At 40.5% G+C, this 25,037-nt stretch overlaps 1 protein-coding gene across 3 annotated transcripts in view; it reads right to left on the bottom strand.

Moving 5' to 3' along the window:
* Positions 1 to 25,037, bottom strand: part of KIZ (kizuna centrosomal protein) — a 134,130-nt gene that overhangs the window by 27,894 nt on the left and 81,199 nt on the right. For all 3 annotated transcript variants that reach the window (XM_087853777.1, XM_045776813.2, XM_087853776.1), the window contains 4 exons: positions 19,392 to 19,496; positions 12,428 to 12,575; positions 3,854 to 4,019; positions 2,485 to 2,550 (listed from right to left, as the gene is read on the bottom strand). In XM_087853777.1, coding sequence (XP_087709903.1) covers positions 2,485 to 2,550; positions 3,854 to 4,019; positions 12,428 to 12,575; positions 19,392 to 19,496 — 485 coding nt within the window. The remainder of the gene's footprint in view (positions 1 to 2,484; positions 2,551 to 3,853; positions 4,020 to 12,427; positions 12,576 to 19,391; positions 19,497 to 25,037) is intronic.

Genomic DNA, 25,037 nt, shown 5'->3' with positions numbered 1-25,037 from the left:
TAAATGGTTTTTTCATGGGACTAATTAGAAGTTCCTAAAATATCATGAAACTCTCCTTAAGATTCCTTTTTGATAAGGTAAACTTCCTTCTGGATTCAAACCATCCATTGAGTTTTCAAGTGGAAATTTCTTGCAGAAACTAATTTAGTGGTACTACTGGGAAGCACTGTCTATGAGGAATTACGGCAGCACAGGGCTTGGGTGGGTCTTGGTCCCAAGTGCCTACTGCAGTTCAGGAGGTAGCCTTCGTATACTGAGCGTGTAGTACATGCTTGGCACCTTCACACACACGATCTCATTTCAACTTTAAGACCACCTTGCTAGGTAATATGTCTGCTTTCTCAATAGAGAGGCTCAGAGGGGTGGAGAAACAGAGCAGGAAGGAAAGAGCTGACATAGATGGCTAAGGCCAAAGACCAGGGAGAGCCTCCATATCTCCTCAACTCCCAGAGGACAGCCTCTGGAATATTCCTTTTCTTTGGAATACTCTAGAAGGAATGCAGCTCATACAACAGGAAAACCTCAACAAAATTATTATGAAGGAAGAGGCAGAATCTATCCTAAATCAAATGATACACCTGCCCTAACCAAAGTCCAAATCTCCAAATAATTATGCCAAAAGACACAAAGATTTAATAAAAAGATGATGGTCAAGAACTTGGAGATTGAACTAATGCAATATAATATGACAATTATATCTCGCAAAAAAAGCGGGGGAAAAAAAGAACTTAAGATTAAAGTAACCTCAGTGACATGCACGACAATAGTATGAAGCAGGGCCAAGTGCCTGAGGCCCTCAAACATTAACTTCATGGGAGGTCTGGTGGGTGGGGAGCACAGAAATGAATGTGGTAGCCAGGATGGAACCGGCAAGGCTCAAAGTCATTGGCTCTGAAAGTGTTTTTGGTTTTTTTTTTCTTATATACTTCCCGAGTTAGTTTATATGTCTACTACTTTGGCATACAATAGGCACAAAGCATTTTTTTTTTAAACTGCCAACTATTGGTGGGTCAACGGCAGGCTGTTGGAACTGCAATTTCTTTGAAGATCCTAATCAAATAATCCTTGTCAGGCTCCTCACACCTCTTTCTGCACAAAGAGGAGAAAAATGTGAAAGTCCAGTACTTAACTATCTCTTCTACTCTAAAGAAAGTCTATGGAAAATACCCTCTGCATTACTTTGGGGGAGAGACATCTACTTGCAAGGGATGATTGGAAAGAATACTGGAAAAGTGAGAATGGACAACTGGGTCATTTCCTGGTTTCCACCCAATAAGCCTTTGTCATATTTATTTTATTTTAACTGAAATAAATTCAGAGGTCATTAGATACTGCTGCATTCAAAGATAAATTGCAAAGGAAAAGCGTCAAAATAACTTCTTGGTTATTTGCAGCTTGGGACCATCTATACTTCTATTAATTAAAAAAAAAACAGAGACTCTAACAGAGTTTTCTCAAAATGAAGAATAAAAATGCAATAAACTATATCACTGGGCAAATGTTGAAAAGAAAAGAAACCTCTGTATTTTGGAGTGAAATATTATCTGATGCAGAATATATGCAATAATTGCTCTACTATAAACTCCTTTTTCAAAACCAGAGTTCATCACAGAAACATGGGTTTAAAAAATTAATCATCAGGCCATGAATTGTACTGCCATAAAAGAGAGCCATTCTTTTCTGCTTATAAACAACAAAACTACCACATATGCAGATGCATGCCTCAGTACCTCGGTGCAATGGTGTATTTACTTTTATAAATATTTAAAGTCAGACCTTTGAATTTCTAATGAAGTAGTACACCACTTTACAAAATAAGGTACTAGTAAATTTAGATGTACGACAAATAGAACTCTGTTCAGAATACTAATTGCTGCTGTTGATATTCTAAAACTAAAAAAAGTAATGATATTCAGATTCCATCTAAACAAGCCTAATACATGTGCAGAAATCTTAATACGTCTTGATGAAACCTTACTGCTAAAATTGTTAAATTATCAGATGAGCTAACCACCTCCTATTTTTGGTTTGTTTAAGTTATTGGAGGTACAAGGCAAGCTTCCTGTCTGGCACTTTCCACCCCCACCCCCCAGCTCTTGTTTTAATGATACACATTCAATTATCACAGGCAAGAAAAGAGTCACATCAGAAACATCTGTAGTTTGCCATATAATGACTGGGTGTTCCCCATGGAGACTGACCTTGTCACCCAGACGCAGGTGCTGAAAGGCTGTGTGATGGGGTGCTCACACGTGTAAATGTATGACATGATTATGAAGAATTCAATAGACACGGTTATTTTCCACCTTCGTTTATGTTAACGTAAGCTCACATGTTGTGCTCTTATGATTAATCGCCTGCTCCAGCCTGCAGCAGTTAAATATCCTTGCTCTCAGCGGAGTCCACAAACCACTAACCTAGAAGGTTCTGATTACGTGATAAGGTTGAATCCTGTTTGAAACTCGCAGGTGACCGTAACTTTACCTGTGATCGGGATCTTCGCTGCCATGCTTTCTTCCCTGCTCTCATCTCCACAGCCACTGGAAACTTCTAAAAACAAAACACATGATGATAAAAGTGTATCTCAAGGACATATTTATGGAGTGGACCTTTGTTTGCCTTTTTTAAAAAACTGCCATTCTTTTTATTTTCACTGCCTCCCCATGTCCCTTTCTGTGCATTAATTTTTTTGTCTGAAATTGTACTGTTTCTAAAAGGAAACCTATTCTTTTTAAAGATTATTTATTTATTTGAGAGAGCTCAAGAGAGCATGAGTCAGGGGAGGGGCAGAGGGAGAGAGAGAAGCAGACTCCCTGCCAAGCAGGGAGCCTGATGCGGGGCTCCACCCCAGGACTGGGAGATCATGACCTGAGCCCAAGGCAGACCCTTAACCGACTGAGCCACCCAGGCACCCCAAAAGGAAACCAGTTCTAAATCTAACGTATCTCTATGTCGCCTTTAAGCAAAATACTATAGTCCAACATCTATCAAATTCAAATAGGGCTTAAAACAAGTGAGCTCTGAATTCTGCACATGTATATTGACCTCTGGGTATACCCTGAGCAGCTCGTGGTTGTCTTAGAAATGCCATTACAGCAGTTTCCTGGCATGCCTTAACAGGACTACTAAAATAATCACAATTTCTGGATACTAAAAATTGGCTATTAAATTTGGGGGGCATAAACTTATTGATTCTTAGTCATCTCTTGAAACTTCTGTAAGGTTCCATTACAATTAAAAAGAATGTTTACAAATTATGAGTAAATTTTACTAAGTGATATCAAAAACTTCACAGTATTTTATGGAATCATTTTAATGGAATCACCTTCATCTTTGTGACATGATCAAAATCACCTATTGTCAAGAGATTCATTTTGCTAATATTTCATTACTTATAAAAACTTATTGGAGGGGTGCCTGGGTGGCTCAGTCAGTTAAGCGCCTGACTTCGGGTCAGGTCATGGTCCCAGGGTCCTGGGATGGAGCCCTGTGCCTTCGATCCAGCTCCACATTGGGCTCCCAGCTCAGCAGGGAGTCTGCTTCTCCCTCTTCCTCTGCCCCATCCCCCACTTATGCTCCATCTCTCTTTCAAATAAATAAATAAAATCTTCAAAAAAATTTATTGAAAATTCAACAGAACTGCAGACCTATGATTAGGTCTTCCATTCCTGTTAGACTAAACGAAAACAAATATATTTCCTAAAAGGTGGTATAAAACAAAGACATATCATGCATATTAAAATCAGAAGTATTCTCTAGTCAGCCTAATTTTATAGGTATACCTTGAGAAAGAGGGTGTTGTGTTGAGTCTGAATGCATGTTTTCTGTGGACAGAATTTATAGCAATAGTTACCTTGTTCCTTTGTACGAACACTGTTGAGCCACTGAGCGGGTTTGGCTTCCTTTATTCCACTATTGTCATTCAGAATAGATGGCAAGCTGCAAGATGATTCATTACTGTGAATAGCTGACCCATCGTCACACTCTTCTGTAAGGGCTCTTTTCAATAATGCCGTTGCCTACAGTGTTTAAAAGAAAGCACAAAGAAATAAAAACAAACTCTAACCACATTACCCTTGGTTTCAAAAACCCAGCCTTCAAATGTAATTTTAGGTTAAGCTTTACTTGGGATTTAATTTGCTTCCTGACATTTAACTGAAATTAAAATGTCTTCAAGATGAGACAACATCTGATTATTTTCCAGCATAATTTTTTTACAACAACTTGCACTTGTGATACCTTCTTTGAGGACTTATAGAATGCAGAAGTGTTCTTTGACTCGTGAAGTATGTATATGAGATGTGACCACCTCCGTTAATCTGGGCTGGTTTATCCAAGATTTACCTTTCACTGCATGAATCTGTTTTTCAGGCACGGAAGACAGTTGATTTGGAATGAGAAAGAGATCCAGGAGAATGTGACCTTGAGGTATCCCCAGGCTTCTAGAAATGATCCCTGAACTTCCCCAAATGGGAAGATTGCAGAAAAACTTTGTGGCTGAGGAGGATACAAGAAAGCAAAAAGAGAACTAACCTTATTCTAAATCATAATCTTCAATCAAGGATAAAGACACTCCGCACTTTGCCACTCAATCTGCTGGGAGCTCAGGAAACTGGCCTGCCACACTGCCTATCTGTTTTCAAAGGGCCCTGAACTGTCTTACACATATCACTGCATGTCTCACGGGCAGGCAGGTGGACACAGATTTCATCACGGCCAACTTGAGAGGTAGAAAACAAGTGGCAATTAACAGGACAAGTTAATACTCATGTCTATTCATTTCCAGGTCAGTACTCTCCTGAGAAATTCAAATATACTGGTAACAAGAGGTAACCAATGATGACATCACCTCCTTCCAGAGTGTATGTTTCTCTCTCACTTCCTACTTGTAAGTGATTTGCCCAGGCTTTTGGCAGAGAAAACCTAGGTGGTGGTGCTGACCTATCACTGGTATCTAATGACAGGAGTAAATGCAGGGCAGTGTCCAACCCAACCAGTGGGAAACAAACATGAGACTCTATAAGTTAATATGAAGAGTGGGACTGGACAAAGCCTCACGGGTCATCTTTAGTCTAAGCACAAAGCAGTAACACCATAATTATCTGGGGAAGAAGAGGGAAGACTATAATCTTTCCTTGGGATTACTATGAAAGAAGGTGAAGATGCCCTGACAGGGAGAATCACTGAGGCAGAATATGGAAGATCTAGCCTTGTTGAGTTTGGTCTGGAACATACTTTGAGGTTACTGCTGTGGACCTTGACATCCCTGCAAGGCTCTTGCCTTCTGCCCTCCCTAGGACTGGCTGGCCTCTTGGACTCATGCCCATCCCAGGAGCTGTAGCAGCTGACTGGAGGGGATTTAAGGAGTTCTAGTCTCCTTGGCCAAGGGACTTGGCATCAAGTTAGACTTGCAGCCAAGACTTGTCTGTGGTCTACTTCTAGTAACCAGGTGCTTTTCTTCCATTTGTTTAAATTAGTCCTGGATCTTATTCCAATTGTAGTACCTCTATATTGGGATGATCTGCACAGTATCCCTGCTTCTGCAGACTAGGGTTTGGGTATAAAGTCCTGCCTCTGAAGTTCGGGCCAAGGCTGGTTCCCGTCACTGGCTGCCACAGTACCCCAATCCCACCTGCCTACATGGACCACGGCGCTGCACCTGCTTCCAGAATCTGTCCAGGAAGAGAGGTACGAAGAATAGGACCGCATCCTTGAACTGCCATCTCTCAACTGTCAGTATGATCTCTGGACCATCCTGGCATGTCTCATTTCTAGATCTTCCCCTATCCCGATCTAGTCTCTTCCCACAGTTAAGCACCCATTCTGTGTGCTCAATAATCCTGGCTATGTGAAAAGCATTTTAGAATATGAACAAAAAGAATTGGCCCAGATTTTGAAATGAAAGCTGTAGTTTTCTTTTTCTGATAGTTAAAATATCCAAACATCTGAAAGACCCTCAAAGATGTATTTCTTCCACATCTTACCTTATGCAATAGCTGTAGCTAATGATTTCTTGGCATGATTTCATAATGGACTCTGTCTTCACACATATCTTAAGAATAAAACTGTTCAAGGACTGCTACAGCTTCCTGCACTTTGTGCTGTGGAATTTGCAGACAACAGAAACTGGGGTTGCCAGTGACTCAGATTACTTCTCACTAGGCCCTCAATGATGACACACAATTTACCTTACTGTTTTGCGCATCCCTTTTCATACGAGATCCTATTTTGCTTTAGCTGGGTTCCAACTGGGCCTCAAAGTAAAATCCTATAATAATATTGCAAATATCTTTCTACTAAGTCCTTCAATGCTTGATACCCATACCACCCCTGCCACCAGTTCTACACTGAGCCTTTTTTTTTTTTTTTTTTTAGGGTGAAGTAAGTAGAGTGGTGGGCACACTGCAGGCCTTTATTTACTTCGTATACTTCATAAATGAAGATAAATGATCTTCACTACTCGATACTCCTATCTCTAGGATTTCTCTTACTTTTTTGATAGGGACATTTATAAAAGGACTCATCTTCTAAGATAGTTCTATAGATAATTCCTCAAAGATGAGTTTTTCTATCTGTAAGGACTTTGGTAGAAGGTGAAATTATTACATGAGAATGGCTGGCTTGGCTTTATTGAACCATGGAGCCAACAGAGAGTAGCAGATGTGCCCAGTGGGTCATCAGTAAAGGAATCCACAATATAAGGCCCTTACAAGCAGGGAATAATGATAAGCAGGACAGAAAGAAACGTCAGCCTCAGACAAAGGAATCATCAGTAAGTTTTGAGTCAAAAACAACTTCAGTAGAGTCCGGAGAAACATCTGTAATACATTCTCAAGCTGTATTGTTTGCAGACCTTTTAGAAAGGCGTATTTTTAAGGAAGCCCCCAACTTGAAGGAGCTTGCAGCCTGAGGCTACAACACTAACCCATACCTGCACAGGAACAAAAGCCCAGAGAAGAGTGAACAAGCTGCTTTACACAGCTCACGCTGGGACTGAATGGGCTTTGCAAACTGGAGCTCTCTATGTGAAAAATGCCACCAGACAACAACTTTTCCTACTGGCCTCCTGATGGTGCTTATGAATGGACTATGCTTGGATTTCAACTTATCCGTTAGCTAATAAAGGCTCTCTTTGATTTCACACATTTTGAGCCCAGGAGGGGGATGGAGACTTTCTCACTGTTCTCAGCAGTCTGATGCTTAAGTCAATACCAACAAACTAGTCTCTCAACTTTTCTGCCTTCCCCAGAGCCAGAAGAAAGGGAAATTCAATGCCAAGGCACACACTGTTTGCAGAATGACTGATGGTGATATCTCCACATTTCAGATCTTACGAAAGAGAAACCATCCCATGAATTATATTCAGCAGGACACCTAGAGTTTTGGTTCAATCTACTAGAATTTTTCTCAAAGTTCAGTTTAAATAGGATCCTGCTAGGTCTAGAACCCCAAGAGTCATCTTTTTTTTTTTTTTTTAAGATTTTATTTATTTATTCGACAGAGAGAGATACAGCCAGCGAGAGAGGGAACACAAGCAGGGGGAGTGGGAGAGGAAGAAGCAGGCTCCCAGTGGAGCCCGATGTGGGTCTCGATCCCAGGACTCTGGGATCACGGCCTGAGCCGAAGGCAGACGCTTAACGACTGACCCACCCAGGTGCCCCCCCCGAGTCATCTCTTAATTTATATCCAGAAACGATCAATTGTGATATTCACATGCATAGATAGATAAACATATTACTGGAAAAGACATCATGTCCAAAACACTGTTAAAAGAAATGAAAGGAGAAAATCGAATGCTCAAAATATTGCAACAAATTGTACCAATTTATAGGCAAAAAAAGTTCTTACAAGTCAATGAGAAAAAAAATTACTAACCTAATAGAAAAATGAGCAAAGAACATGAACCTGCAAATTATTAAAGAAAAAATACAAATGGCTAACAAATCGGAAGGGGAAAATTTGACCTCAATTGTAATATAAAGGTCAAATGAACAAAAAAATTGGATGTCATTTGTACTTCTCATTCTTGGTGCTCAAAAAAAAAAAAAAGTCAACAGTATCTAGTTTCATAAAAAGCTCAGGGAAATTATATTTTCATTCATTCCTCGTAACTGATGACCCTTCCAGAGTGAGACTTACTGGTGTAGAGCTACAGCGTTAGAGAGGTACATACTTTCCGACCTGACAATTCTACCTCTAGAAATTCATCCTAAGGAAATAGGGTGCACAGCTGTAAAAATTGAATTGCTTAGCTGTTGTTTGAAAAAAATTTTTTTAACTAGAGGAACAATTAAAAACAAACTTCAACAACAGGAGCATGGTTAAAGAGACTGGCATATCCATGCGGGGGTCTCTGTACAGCCATCTGAAATGATGTAGAACATGGGTTGATATGATGGAAAGTCCACTTGCAATAAGTGGGGAAAAAAAGCGGTTTTGTACACCAATAGTACAGCCCATGTTCGTCAATATATTAAATAGTAAAAACCACACACTGCAATGCCAATGGACAATTTTCTTTTATTCTTTTTGTTTACCTTAATATTCCAAATTTGGAGAGTTTTTTCCCTTTTTTTTTTTTTTTTTTTAACATATGCTACCGGTAAAAAAAAGTCTGATTTCTGTGATGGGCAGATAAACAGAGAGTGAACGTGAAAGCATTTAGTAAAATTAAATTCTCTTCTATACGTAAATCAGTGTTATTAATGCAGATACAAAAAAGCAAGAGAATTATGGCTATAGACAGCAGGTGAAATTTTCTCCTAATACACAGATTTAACTGACCTTCCTCAAGAACCTTCCTCTCGCATACCGGAAGTAAATTTTCACAGCTTAAAGCAAAAATGCTCTTAAGTTATATCTAAGTTATAGGAGTGGAAGGGAAAGGAAGAGGGAAAGGGGTTTTTAGCTATGTCACAATTAAAAGAAACGGGAAAGTATTCATATGAGCCACCAAACGAGTATTCAAAAGATAAGATTAAAAAAAACCAGTCCATCATTTAGAGAGAGGAGGAGGGATTTCTGCGACCAGTCACATGTCTCTCACATGTGTGGTGGGGGAAAGACTGACCTACTCTGTGGTCACCATCACTCTGTGGACCAGCAAGCCACTCTGCTTTGCCTGCAGAAGTTCTCCAGGCACATGTGTGGTGGGGGACCAGCAAGCCACTCTGCTTTGCCTGCAGAAGTTCTCCACTCACATGTGTGGTGGGGGAAAGACTGACCTACTCTGTGGTCACCATCACTCTGTGGACCAGCAAGCCACTCTGCTTTGCCTGCAGAAGTTCTCCACTCACATGTGTGGTGGGGGAAAGACTGACCTACTCTGTGGTCACCATCACTCTGTGGACCAGCAAGCCACTCTGCTTTGCCTGCAGAAGTTCTCCAGGCACATGTGTGGTGGGGGACCAGCAAGCCACTCTGCTTTGCCTGCAGAAGTTCTCCACTCACATGTGTGGTGGGGGAAAGACTGACCTACTCTGTGGTCACCATCACTCTGTGGACCAGCAAGCCACTCTGCTTTGCCTGCAGAAGTTCTCCACTCACATGTGTGGTGGGGGAAAGACTGACCTACTCTGTGGTCACCATCACTCTGTGGACCAGCAAGCCACTCTGCTTTGCCTGCAGAAGTTCTCCAGGGCAGACAGAGACAACACGTGGGAGAAAAGGAGTATTAAGGCACTTTGTGTTTTAATGAAGCACCCAACTCATTTTTTTTTCCCACATAAAGTAATTACAAATTTTTCTGATTTAAAAGCATGCAGCTCAATTATGTAATTACCTAATAGGTTATGCAGGTGCTGTGGATCTTATCTGGTCTCAAGGGGACATAATCCGAGTTTCGGAGGCTTTAATGATGTATTTACTCAAGAGATGGATTGACTCCAGCTGACAGCAAAGGGACCCACAGGTAAACATCATTTACATGTGGCTGTTTAATTAGCCATTTACCCAAGAGATCAAAGTAAATATTTCTGAGCTTCATTAGATTCCTCACCAAGTAATTTCTAGTAGAGCTTTCTTAAATTTTGAAAATCTCTTAGTTTTATGATTTTTATCTATGGAGAAATATTTAACCCATACTATTTACTCAATGTGTATATTGTTTCAATGCAGAGAAACAACTCAAAGACACTTCATTTTGCTCACTGGACAGGATAATTGTGTAAACCAAAGCAGTCCTAGAACCCACAAAAGCATTTTGTTGTAAAGTTCACGAGGCTTGTCTCGCTCATGTCATTTTGGTAACATGGTTCTTTAGGAACGTGCATTTCTTCAGCCCCAAACTAACAGAAACTCCCCGCTTACTTCTACTTTTAAGGACAGACTTCATCATTAATTTGTTGGTAACTTTTATGATTGTCACTAAGATGAGATCATGATTTAAAAAGGAATAAAAAATCTACTAGGGGAGGCAGAATATCATGTGATTCCTAAGTTCTTAATCAGGCAGTCCCCTTCCCATTAATACTGGAGTTATTATTTGAAAAATTATGAGTGAGTTGGTAGTCTGGAACTTGGAATAAGTGTTCAACTATAAACAACTTAAATAACGAGATGATTAGATAGCAAAGAGCAGTAGACCAACACTTTTTTCACCCTTGATGTGGCTGAGATGGCAAGTACTTGCAGTGAATGCAAAGAATGGGAAACAATGTTGTTATAAAATAGTACTGAATAAAATGGGCAACAAAACCTGAGAACAGAATCCTTCTTAAGAACTACATTTATCAACAGATATGCAAAGGACCTAAGAAACACGGGTTCTGTCTTTCCTAGAGAATATCGTTCTTTATTTACTGAATCACACAAAATGCAGTAAAATGCAAATGTGTGTGGGAAGGATACATCCAAGGTTATCTGTGAAAAGGGAAGCGGGATCCATGAGAGGCACATGGGGGCTGCATCTATAACTGCAGTAGCTGACTTCAGAAGGAAGCAAGTAAAGGAGGGAGAGGAGAGGTCGGGTGATGGCAGGGCTGGGGGGGAGAAGGAAGCGGAAGGTGAGGTTTGAAACAAATCTGATGCAATGGTAACAACACACATGAACTTGGGCAGGCATGGGACTGTAAGGTTCATTACATCATTCTATGTGTGTATGTCTGAAATCCTTAAAAAAATCTTACTCTTCTCTTTTAATTAAAGAGGCAAGGAAGAGGGGCTCAGGAAGGACTGAAGGTGCTCTGAAAGGCCTGGCAAAGGGAGCGATGGCAGAGACTCTGGACCACACAGTGACACAGGCGTGTGACTTCAGTGCTGAGGTGGCAAGGCTTGCCTCCAAGGGGAGCACATGTCAAATCCTTGAACTTTGAACAGGATACAAATACAAACTTAAAAAGGATCAAAGCCAGAAAACCCTACATTACAGATAAAGATGAGAAAACACACTTTGAAACAAGACACAGTGACAAGACATTAAACTTAGAAGAAGCGCCATCTCTATGAATAGATGGCCTTCTAGAGAATCACAAAGACTACACTGGGCACACTCTAGACCTAGGCTCCTGGGTCCTCCCTTGCTCTCCTTGGGGATCAGCTCCATTTGTTCAGTATCTTCACACTCCCCCTCGGGTGCCTCCTTGCTTAAAAAGCTCTCAGGGCTTTCCAGGTCTGCTAAACCAAACACAAACTCCCTACTTGGGCTGGATGGATGCTGCGCACAGGGCCGGTGACCACCCTAGACCTTCTTATCCACCATCCCCAACCTGGAGCCCGCCCTCCAGCCAGGACGACCAGAGCTTGGCTCTACTTCCTGGGTCTGTTCTTTGGCTCCCAACAGCCCTTCCCTGTTGCCCCCACCATCGCCTGCCTGATGCACCCCCTGCACTCTTAGCCCGTTAAAATTCTGTGTCTCTTTTAAGGGTCACCTCATACCTCTCTACTCCCTCCACTGTAAAGTCTGCCCTCACTGGATCTCCGCATGGCTTGGCTCCTTTTTCTGAAGGCCCATATCCTTTGCTATTTCCTTATTGTACACATCCCACTATGCCATTCCCCAGAAGGAGATGCCAAGTTTTCATTTATTTGTCTCTCTCCAATGGATCTGTGTTAGTGCCTGTGTACAGAGGTGGGTCAATACGTATTGACTGAATTAACATTTATGACTGTTCAGTATTTTTAAAGTATGGAGTAGAGAAAGAAAACCAGAATGCTACAAGATGCTTCTAAGTTCCTTGAAAAATGTTGTGGTTGTTATGTTTAATTAGGTTACCTCTAGGATCTGAATTAACTGTATGGAGGGAGTTGAGATTCCTACACAAAACTCTGTGCAAAAGGCCTGAAGTGCAAACAAACCAACCACAAAACCTCACTTATTATGTAACATTTTTTTGAAACAATTTAACCATTGTCAAGAATGTGACTATTTCCTCAAATAATCATTTGCATAAACTTGAAATTTATTTTTTTAAAAATAAATATTACTGACCCTTATCGTCTGGTTCATGTTTCTGACTGGGAAAACTTCAGATGGCTTAGCTATCTCTTCTCTGATAGAATTATCATGTTCTTGCAAGGTGGCAACATGCTGATCCAATTCTGCCCTCAATAAGGCTGCTGCTGGTGCTTGTTCAGATCTACAAAACAGAAAGGGGAGACACATTAAAGATTGGCAGTACTGTGTTACCTAGGAGTTTCCTTCATTTTTAGAGGTGCCACAATCAAGTTAGCAAAGGACAGTTTATCCAGAAGAGTCTGGAACCTAGTATATTCGGGAGTAAGGTAATTTCCAGCATCTAGGTATCTTTTTTTTTTCCCCCCACTTATTTTGGTTATGAGGTCACTGCTAAATAAGCACTCTCAACTTTGATTGCCTACTGGAACCACCTGGAGAGCTTTGCAAAATCTAGGTGCCTGGTGCTACCCCTAAAGGAGCTAGTAAAACTGGACTGGGGTGTGGCCTGACCGTTAGGATTTTTTTAAGGCTCACAGAGTGGTTCTAATATGTAGCCATGGTTTCAAATCTCGGCATAGATGGTCAGATTCCTCTTACGTGTGGTTAATAAAAGAAACTGATCACATTTTATTCTCAACAACACTTTATCCTTGTTATACTCTTACTATGGTCTACTTGTAATTAAAAAGCATTAAGATAATATTAGGAAAGAGTTAAAACATGAGCCTAAGTTATATGCCCAAACTATGGCATATTGTACACCTCTGGGGTAGGAAATGGACAGATGAACCTGGAACACCTTGGCATCACAGAGGAAGCTCTCAGAGACTACTGAGTCATGTCTAAAGGCCTCAGAGGCTACCATGAAGGGGATTCCACTGGCCCAAGATGAGACAATTTGAACACCAGGAAGAATAATGACTGCAATGGACTGACACATAGCAGATACATGAAAATCATGAGTTCATTTAAAAAATAAAGAACAAAAAATGTAAGGAAGCTTTTAAAAGAATAAAAACCCTTGAATTCAGCCTTTAAAAGGAAGCAAGTCTTGCCACATGCTACAACATGCATAAATCTTAAGGACATTATGCTAAGTTAAATAAGCTAGTCACAAAAAGACAAATACTGGATGATTCGATTTACATAAGGTACCTAAAATGGTCAAATTCATAGAAGCAGAGAGCAGAAGGGTGCTTGCCAGGGCCTTGGAGGGAGGGAGAAATGGAGTGTTGATTAATGGGTGTAGTTTCAGTTTTGTAAGATGAAAAAGTTCTGGGGATCTGGTGTCCAACATTCATGTTGAATGTCCTCAATGCTACTGAACACTTGAAAATGGTTAAGAATGGGGGCGTCTGGGTGGCTCAGTCAGTTAAGCGTCTGCCTCTGCCCCTCCCCCCACTCATGCTCACTCTCTCTCTTTCTCTCTCTTGCTCTCAAATAAATAAAATCTTTTAAAAAATGGTTAAGATGGTAACTTTTGCTGTGTGTGTTTTACCACAATTATTAATAATATAAACCAACAAACCAACAAACCTTTGGAGGCTGCTAGGGCAACAACTCATTCTGAAAATTGTTAAGTAAAGGGACAGAATCATTTATCCCACCTTGGTGGTCAAAAAAATGCATTTCAGGATTACCAAGAAGTTGATGAGCAAAGTTCTCCCAACTAATAAACACACAAAAAATGAATGAATGAGTCACCATTCTCTAAGTCCAAATTATTGAATGCATTGAAGAAATGATAATTTTGTGAAAATTGCATTGTGGTAAATGTCATACTGAAGGCATCAGTGTGCCAACAGTCGAACCCACGGATCAGTCTTAGCACCACTAACAGTGGGACAACCAGCCATCCCGCGCTGCCTGCGGACATGTAACAGAAGGACTAGTGCCACCTATGATGTTGTCTTGCCACAGTAACTAGTCTGGAATATAATCTTGTATCTGGATTGGACCACCGGTTTATGGGTAACATCATTTGGATCCTTTTTCAAACAAATCAAATGTAAAAAGACTTTGAGACAATCAAGGCCAACTAGCAAGAATAGGTATTAGATAAGGAATCTTGTTAAACAGTAATGTATTAAATGCTTATCTGTTAGAGAGATAAGCATTTGTATTTGTAAATGAAATCTGTTGTCTGTTTTAAATGACTCAAGAAAAAAGGGTAGGGGAGGAAAAGAGATAACACAAGACTAAAAAAATGTTGACAACTGGTGGACCGTGGTTATAAATACATGGGATTTCATTATGTTGTTATATTTGCTTTTGTGAATGTTTTAAAATTTCAAAGTAAAAAGTTAAAAAAACTCAGTGTACTAATGTCTGTAATTACTTGTAAGTGCATAAAAATAAGAGATTGAGATTGAGAGATAGATGAAAGGACAGAAAGACAGATATGGTTGTGTAATAGCATGTCAATGGTAGATCTGAGTGGTGGATATAAGGATGCTTACTATACAGTTCCCTTTATTTTTCTGTATGTTTGGAAATTTTTATTATAAAATATTTGGGGAAAAAAGTAAGTCTCTGTGCAATTCAGAACCTTCTTTAATGCATCTTGATTGTTATAATCTTTGCTTGACTTAACCATGACTTGCATAAAGTAGGATGTGTCATGGGGATCCTTGAACTTTAAAAACTTCCCAGAATGATTCCAAAGTTTCTGGCTGGTTTGGCAGAAAGCCCCTTCAGAAACTTGAATTTCTTGGTTTCTTCCAGACTTCATTGAAGTTATAATGCCATACAATTCCTTTGTTCTGATTCTATATAAATGAAGGAACATCCATCTGCATTTGGTTTCACAATAGATTTCCCTACTGGGAAAATGCACTCATAGGACATGAGCAAATTCTAGTCTATTCAGCTGTTGTATTTCTCATAATGAGTAAATCAATTGTGTTTCTGGTCTGAAAGCATGTTTAGTTAGGTTGAATTAAACTTGAAAACAAGTTGAATTAGGATGAATTACATTAATTAAATTAGTTGGGATGGATTGAATGATCACAGACCTGTCTCTCAGGTGATTGATACACATGATTTCTGCAGAGGCAAAGCCAAGGCAAGACTCTGGCTACTAATATCGCCACCAACTATAACCATCCTTCGGGTCCTGGGATGAAGAACTAGCTAAGGTTTCCCACAATCACTGTACAAACTTCACAAAAGGACAAAACCATTAATCAACCTGCACGGGGCCAAATAGCAAATGAACTACTGAAGGAGTTATCTAGAATCTGTGACCTGGGAACAGCTAAGCCAACACTTAAAGCACAAAAACAGGCTTTTCTGCGGATTTATTTCAGGATCAATTGGGCAAGGAGCGCAAGAGCCACAGCTGTCTTTGCATGAAGTGTTGCCCATGGTTCTACATAAATACAGAAAATTAGAAAATTTGCAAAGTGGTACAAAGGCCTTTTTTCTCTTATGTTCACTTTCACTGGAAGATCTGTAACATCGGTACCACAGAGAGAAAACAAAGTTTGGTGTCAATTAAATGATAAATGCGTCTAGTTAAAAACATAACAAAAGAAGAGACCCGAATTTACAATTAATTTCATATATTTGGAATGGCTTCCAGTCAGAAAACCGCAACTAACACAAATGTACCAGTGCTTCCCAACCACAACCGATTTACAAGATTGGTAATTTGATCAAAGTTTTAAATGCAGACAAATTAACAAACATCTTGATTTTTATTCTGAATACAGGCAGAATAAAATAAAGAGGTTTTTACATACTATAATCCAAACAATTATAAAGTGACTCGATTTTTCAGCCTGAGTTTGAGAGCAAAATTGGGAAACTGTATTTGAGAGTAGCCACTAAGGGAGACAATTAATTAGTTGTACCTGGAAAAAAATGATAGTCTCCTGCTAGCTCATCATATAAGACAAAACTACTTATTAAGTAATCATTTTTATCTTAAAATATGTTTTCCCAAAGGCAATGATGAACAAAATTTTTTATCAAGTACCCCAAATGACATGAATTGTATTTTAGTAGTTCATAATTGTTTAAAATAGTGATTTGGTCCTTTACCTAATAAAAAGCCTTTTTTTCAAATGAAGGTCTTTGAACACTTAATCCTTGATATAACAAAAATCAATAATGATGATAGTAATGGTCTTTTTCTTTTTAAGATGCTTCATTTTATGAGCAGGAATTTGGAAGTCTTCACATTATCTTTTAGAGTATGCTATGGGGCACGTGTCCTATTCTACAGATGAGATTAAAGAGACAGATGTCAACTGCCATGGTTTGGTCAGGGGCACAAGCAGGACTTTGGCCACACCAAACACGGCTCTATTCAATGGGCTTTAAGGAGTTTATAACTTGCTGGAGGCTTCCCACTCTGCCTGGCTTAGACTTCTATGACATCAGAATTATTAGCAATCGAGGAACAAAACAGATCATTCTCTCCAAATCTGTTTCTGGAATGGTTTATCAAATTGACTAGTTTGGTCCAGGGGAGATCACCAAGAAGGCAGGAATATTTCACTTAGGGGAGTACCCAGCAATAACTACTGGGTATTGAGGGGTGTAGGGGGTGGATAGAACAAGGAGGGCAGGGGGAGCCAGATGCCATGGTTAAACCAGTTAGAAAGAACATGTATTTAAAGACCCGACTACTTGTCTCTATCAGGTCCTATAAACACTTGGCACTTTTCCAAGGCTAGAAAATGACACGGTGACAATAAGTGCGTATTACACACTATCCCCAGTCACAGTACATGGGACAATTCTAATTGTAACAGAACATAACACTGACATTAGTAACCATTCCTGACTTCTTTATCTGGCTTTAAAAAATGTTTGTGGTAACCAAACAGTCTTGAAACCTCCAGATATTAATTTTAAAATTTGTGTTGGTCATAAAGAAGGATCATTTCTTAGGGAAGGCTGATTTATAAACAACTGTAGATCACTAGTCATGTAAAATGCAACCTTTCATAATGGAAATCAATGCTCTATCATGCGCGTTGAGAAACTATAACAAACGTTAGTCTAGTAGATGCAGATATTATATCTTCTCACCCACAATCACGGTTTGGCAGCCTAGGTTAAGGGAGTCAAACAATGAATCATTTAGTCTAACAAGTCAGTTTGCACAGAGAATTATAAATGCATACATGCTTCCTATGCCACATGCCACAACTGTGGTTTATGCTGAATAGTATACCAACAGATACAAAAGGCAGTGAAAAAGAAACAGGGGCCGGGTCAAAGAGCCTCATGACACATAAGCACCTAACGACCTATAGAGTGCAGAAAGACTCCTCCCAGGCAGCTTCTTCCACCACCTTGTAAAGGAGTATTTTAAGACTGCTGTTTTTTATTTCACATGATACATACACGGAAGAGGATTTTCTTGCCTTTACTGCTTTAGGTTGAAAAGCTACTGGTTAGGAAGGTCATTTCCAACATTTCCCATAGTTTGGGGATCACTAGTGGAGATGCAGAGGGTAAACACACTTAGAACTTGTGAAGTTCATCATGGTATGTGAAATGGAACCATTCGATTGGCCAAGTTTTTTTGTGATAAGGCCCTTTTAGAGACTATTATCCTGACTTCTCATGCCTTGATGGGATCCAATACACACTAGACTTAGGCTGAATTCTACTCTAAAGAAAGTAGTGAACTGAAAACAGTGTACACAGTGCATTAAAGGTAGAGAAAATTATGTTGGAGGTAAGATAACCAGACCCCAAGAGCCCCTCTCCTGCTCTCAGCCACACAAGGTCCTTGCAGATGGGCTTTCACAGACACCCATCTGCTGACCAGGCTTGAATAATAATCTGTTCTCTGCTAGTAAATTGTAGGACATATTTTTATAAGAGTATATATAGTCAATCCCCAAAATACAAATCAAAGTTAGAACACTGGCAATATTTATGCCATACGAATTAGGCACCTACCAGATGACAGTACTGGACAAACCATTACACACATTACACATTTGTAATTCTATGAACTCAGAAAGTAGCCCAATGTCACAAAACTTCTGAGGCCAGGAACAGAAACCCAGATTGACTAAAAGGTGGGTAGAAGGTATGGAATGGATTTCTGATTGACTTAGGAAAAATGTACAAGTGCTATATATGGTTCATATGTGCCAACCACTCTGCAAATAATTAACTCCCTCTCTCTTACTCTCATTCCCAGATTTATGGCCATTTAAGGTGTATCTTTGGAATGGTGGCTCTCAAACTTGAAGAAGCAGAGTTCCCGTTAAGGGTTTACTGAAATCCAGATGGCAAACCCCATCTCCAGGTTCCTGATTCAGGCGGTCCATGGTGGGGCCTGAGAACACGTGTTTCTTTCTTTTTAAAAATTTTTTTAGAAGATTTTATTTATTTATTTGACAGAGAGAGAGAGAGAAAGTGCACACAAGTAGGCAGAGCGGCAGGCAGAGGGAGAGGGAGAAGCAGGCTCCCCACTGAGCAGAGAGCCTGATGTAGGGCTCGGTCAAAGGACCCTGGGATCATGACCTAAGCAAAAGGCAGACGCTTAACCAACTTAGCCACCCAGGTGCCCCAGAACACGTGTTTCTAACAAGCTCCCAGGTCTTGTTGATGCTGCTCCAGCGACCACACCTACAGATTGGAGACCTGTGTAACTAGCATGACCTTGGACATTAAGAAATGCATCCCTCTAGGTGGTGGTTATACTGGATCATATCCTGGGTTGTTTTCAAGGTATGCTAATATGCCAGACAAAGGCTACCTGTGCTCCCTCCCCCCAAGTAAGCCCTTAAAACACTGCTATGAGCAGGGACTGAGTGGATATATCCAATTAACACTTAGAAACAAATACATTTACAAAGAAGTAAATGTGTTGTGACTTACAGTATGTAAAAAAGTTAAATTGATAACTACAAGCATCTACCCCAGTGGTGACCATGTGAGCTAGGGGTCTGCAACTCTGTGACCCTTCATATTTGGAAGTGTCTTGGAGCAAGAATAGCCATTGCACTCCAGCAGCAATTAATACCTGACTTGCTTTCCATCGCGGCCACCCCCAGGTAAGGGTCTTGGAAGCTGGTGAAGGACAACTGCTCCGCAGGCTTCAAGGTCTTCTTTCAGAAGATTATAGAGCCTATAAAATAAAACAGGTGCTGCATGAGATGTTTATTTAAGCACAGAAGGCCCGCTTCTAGAATCTATGGTGGTTCTTCGTGGTTTATTGAAATATATCTGTAATATAATCTAGACATAAAAATGCAGCAACTAGACTGTCTCTCGACAAAAATGTAAAATGGGGCAGTTTGAAAACTTGTTTGTGTGTATGTGGCAGTTTTAAATCCATCAGAGAAAGCAACTTTTAACCCTTTGAAGACTTTAATGTTGTTCAATCTTCAGCTGTGCAATCTCATTCCACATTGCACCTGACTGATAGGAATGCTAGATAATCTTAACAGCAGAAAAGGCTAATTTTATATTGTCAATCATAACAAAGTTAGAGCTCCACAACTCATGTGAAATTTACTTAAATTGTCACTGCTAAGAAATTGCAAACTGCTGGCTGAAGTATAGGTTATGTCCTCTATTTCTGAACACGGAAAAATGACTATTATTTCTTCATTCAGATCCCACTACAATAAAATTTTCTTTATTCTTAGTAAGAACAGGAAGGCGTGGGAAGAGGGACTGAGCCTTCATTATCTACTTCCAGGATACTGGGGGACCGGCTGAGTCTAACCATTTGGTTACTGTTTTTAGTTAGGTCTGTCATCGTACCATTAGCCTCCAAAGAGACTGGCTAGTAACTTCCTTTAAAAAATTGTCTATTTTAACTATCATATGATTTCTCTCATCTATGGAACATAAGAACTAGGATGATCAGAAGGGGAAGAAAGGGATAAAGAAAGGGGGGGTAATCAGAAGGGGGAATGAAACATGAGAGACTATGGACTATGAGAAACAAACTGAGGGCCACAGAGGGGAGAGGGGGGATGGGATAGGCCGGTGATGGGTAGTAAGGAGGGCACGTATTGCATGGTGCACTGGGTGTTATACACAACTAATGAATCATCGAGCCTTACATCGGAAACCGGGGATGTACTGTATGGTGACTAACATAATAAAAAATCATTATAAATAAAAAAAATTGTCTATTTTAGGGAAAGTATGATTCTAAAAAGCTATTTGAGAGGATATCAAAAACAAAACAGTATTTCTACTTTAAAGGAGATGATCACACTTGGGAATGTTTGATATATATCCCCAAACGAAAATGAAGCAACTCTTAAAGCAATATGTTAATTAGCAAAGTATTACTAATTTGTAATTACTTCTATAGTTGGTTAAGTTACTGGATCCATCTGACAGCCCTGCGCCTGATATCACAGGGATAAAGGAGATGTGCTCTGTTCTACGGGAGGGTGAGAGACAACTGCAGGCATAGTCTCCCTCCCTCCCCTGATCAGGTTTTTACTCTGGGCAGGAAATAAAAATGGATCCCCTGGATCTGGAACCTATTCTGGGCTCTGGGCCACAATGTCGGTGCCCCAGCTCCTTGCCAAGTCCTGACCTCTTGTCCAGACTATGAGTTTGAATTCTTAGTCCCTATGGACCAGACCCTGGGTTGGGACCTTCACTCCTGAGCTCTGCTGCTAGAAACCTTCCAGACTCCTGGCCTGTGTCACTTAACAGTACCTACAAATACTTTTTTGGGGCAAAATCTGGGTCTTAATTGTTCCTGAAAGGCTTTTATCTTGCCACCACTCGATTTCCACAATAACACCTGCTCTTAAGAAGGGGAAGATACCCAAAGAGCCAAGGGTCCATTTCTGGGTTCTCTATTCTGTTCCATTGGTCCATGTATCTGTTTTTGTGCCAGTACCATGCTGTCTTTGTGATCACAACTTTGTAGTATAGCTTGAAATCCGGCAACGTGATGCCCCCAGCTTTGTTTTTCCTTTTCAACAATTCCTTGGTGATTCGGGGCCTTTTCTGGTTTCACACAAATTTAAGGGCTGTTTGTTCCAGTTCTTTGAAAAATGTCATTGGTATTTTGATCGGGATGGCATTGAAAGTGTAGATTGCTCTGGGTAGCATGGACATTTTAACTATGTTAATTCTTCTGATCCATGAGCATGGAATATTTTTCCATTTTTGTGTCTTCTTCAATGTCTTTCAAGAGTGATTTGTAGTTTCTAGAATATAGATCCTTTACGTCTCTGGTTAAGTTAATTCCGAGATAACGTATCATTTTTGGTGCTATTGTAAATAGAATGGATTCCCTGATTTCTCTTTCTTCAGTCTCATTGTTCGTGTATAGAAATGCAACTGATTTCTGAGCATTGATTTTGTATCCCGCCACATGACTGAATTGCTCTATAAGTTCTAGTAGCTTGGGGGTGGAGTCTTTTGGATTTTCCATATAGAGTATCATGTCATCTGCGAAGAGAGAGTGTTTGACTTCTTCTTTGCCAATTTGGATACCTTTTATCCCTTTTTGTTGTCTGATTGCTGTTGCAAGGACTTCTAGTACTATGTTGAATAATAGTGGCGAGAGTGGGCATCCTTGTCGTGCTCATCTTAAGGGAAAGGCTTTCAGCTTTTCCCCATTGAGAATGATATTCGCTGTAGGCTTTTCATAGATGGTTTTTATGAAATTGAGGAAGGTACCCTCTATCCCTACACTCTGAAGTGTTTTAATCAGGAAAGGATGCTGTATTTTGTCAAATGCTTTTTCTGCATCAATTAAGAGGATCATATGGTTCTTGACTCTTTTCTTGTTGATATGATCTATCGCACTGATCGATTTGTGAATGTTGAACCACCCTTGTATCCCGGGGATGAATCCTACTTGGTCATGATGGATAATCCTTTTACTGTACTGTTGGATCCTGTTAGCTAGGATTCTCATTTGACAAAGCAGGAAAAAACATCCAGTGGAAAAAAGACAGTCTCTTCAATAAATGGTGCTAGGAAAATTGGACAGCTACATGCAAAAGAATGAAACTTGACCACTCTCTCACACCATACACAAAGATAAACTCCAAATGGATGAAAGACCTCGATGTGAGACAGGAATCCATCAAAATCCTAGAGGAGAACATAGGCTGCAACCTCTTTGACATCGGCCACAGCAACTTTTTTCATGACATATCTCCAAATGCAAGAGAAACAAAAGAAAAAATGAACCTGTGGGACTTCATCAAGATAAAAATCTGCACAGCCAAGGAAACAGTCAAAAAAAACTAAGAGGCAGCCCACAGAATGGGAGAAGATATTTGCAAATGACACTACAGATAAAAGACTGGCATCCAAGACCTACAAAGAACTTCTCAAACTCAATACACGGGAAACAAATAATCAAATCAAAAAATGGGCAGAAGATATGAACAGACACTTTTACAAATGGCTAACAGACACATGAAAAAATGTTCAAAATCATTAGCCATCAGGGAAATTCAAATCAAAACTATATTGAGATACCACCTTATCCCAGTTAGTGTGGCAAAATTTGACAAGGCAGGAAACAACAAATGTTGAGAGGGTGTGGAGAAAGGGGATCCCTCTTACACTGTTGGTGGGAATGCAAGTTGGTACAGCCATTTTGGAAAACAGTGTGGAGGTCCCTTAAAAAGTTAAAAATTGAGCTACCCTATGATCCAGCCATTGTACTACTGGGTATTTACCCCAAAGATACAGACGTAGTGAAGAGAAGGGCCATATGCACCCCAATGTTCATAGCAGCATTGTCCACAATAGCTAAATTGTGGAAGGAGCCGAGATGTCCTTCAACAGATGACTGGATTAAGATGTGGTCCATATATACAATGGAATATTACTCAGCCATCAAAATGAACTATTTCACAACATTTGCAGCAACATGGACAGGACTGGAGGAGATAATGCTAAGTGAAATAAGTCAAGCAGAAAAAGACAATTATCATATGGTTTCACTCATTTATGGAACATAAGAACTAGGAAGATCGGTAGGAGAAGAAAGGGAAGAATGAAGGGGGCTAAACAGAAAGGGGAATGAACCATGAGAGACTATGGACTCTGGGAAACAAACTGAGGGCTTCAGAGGGGCGGGGGGTGGGGGACTGGGATAGGCTGGTGATGGGTAGTAAGGAGGGTACGTATTGCATGGTGCACTGGGTGTTACACGCAAGTAATGAATCATGGAACTTTACATCAAAAACCAGGGATATACTGTATGGTGACTAACATAACATGATAAAAAATTATTATTAAAAAAAAAACCCACAAAAAACAAAAAGAGAAGGGGAAGATAAGCCCACCAAAGGTGAGCCAATTTTAGAGATGTAAAGGGGAGCTCGGAATCAGTGGGCACACAATCAGGAATGGTGAGGAGGACCCTCTGACAGGCAGCACTTAGACAGAGGGGAAATAACGTTTCACGCTTAGGAGCGGCACAGGCAAAGGTGACAGGAAATGCCAGGTAAGAGGGGTGTGGGGACCAGCAAGGAAACAGGAAATGCCAGGTAAGAGGGGTGTGGAGACCAGCAAGGTGTGGCCACATAGGGGCTGCTGTTGGTGGCTCCGGAAGAACACAGGGGTTATGGGCACCGACCCTCCACCCCCAGTCAAAACTCCATACATAACTTTTATTTATTTATTTTTAAAGCTTTACTTATTTGAGAGAGAGAGAGAGAATGCATGAGTGGGAGGGGCAGAAAGAGAGGGAGAGTCAGGCAGACTCCACACTGAGCATGGAGAACCACTCAGGGCTCGATCTCATGACCCTGAGATCACAACCTGAGCCGAAAGCAAGAGTCGGACACTTAACCGACTGTGCCATCCAGGTGCCCCCATACATAACTTTTGACTGCCCCCAAACTTAGCTACTAATAGCCTACTGTTGACCTGAAGCCTTACTGATAACATAGTCGGTTAACACATATTTTGCATATGTATTATATATTGTATTCTTACAATAAAGCTAGAGAAAAAAAATCGTTAAGAAAATCATAAGGAAGAGTAAATACATTTACAATACTGTATTTATTGACAAAAAGCCACATATAAGTGGACCCGTGCAGTTCAAACCTGTTGTTCAAGGGGCAACTGTAATGGGAAATAAAATTCGACATAAAACTCTGGTGAGAAAATAGCGATAAACCTTTCCGATTTCTGAGATATAGCTGGTTTCCTGAAAGCAGTGTTTTTGAGAGGTTAGCCTCGCAGCCATGGGCTGATGCTACTGATAATGCTATTGTGAAGGGAGAAACCTGAGGCCCCAAACGAGCCAGGAGACTGAGCTTGTGCTCCAGCCGGCAGGGGGAAAGCATAAAAGTGTGAGAGCAGCAGTGGGGCTGGCAGGGGAGGGAGCAAGTGCCCACGGTGGGGTGGGACTGTGGAAGGCTTGGGACCATGATTCCAGCAAAAGACTAGTCACTCACAGCTCCCACTGTGGTTCTCAGTGATGCTGATCTACCTAGTGTTCAACGGAAGCCAGAAATCCACCATCGCAAGGTTTATTTTCATAGGACAGCTCCCAAATTTACAAATGTGGCCATTAATTCAAAAGAAGGTTAAACACTATGCTAGACAAACAGAGCCCTCCTGCAAGTGTGGGGTCTCCAGCTTAGAATGCCTTTAGTCTGACTCCCTGAACCAGGTGGTACACCCGGAACAAGGACCACGGCTCGATGTTGCT

The sequence above is a fragment of the Ursus americanus genome, chromosome 22 (genome assembly GCF_024610735.1).
Source record: "Ursus americanus isolate L20-20 chromosome 22, mUrsAme1.1.p, whole genome shotgun sequence".
In the NCBI taxonomy this organism is placed as follows: Eukaryota; Metazoa; Chordata; class Mammalia; order Carnivora; family Ursidae; genus Ursus; species Ursus americanus.
The sequence above is the reverse complement of the archived record's forward strand: the minus strand, read 5'-3'. Positions and strand labels throughout refer to the sequence as shown.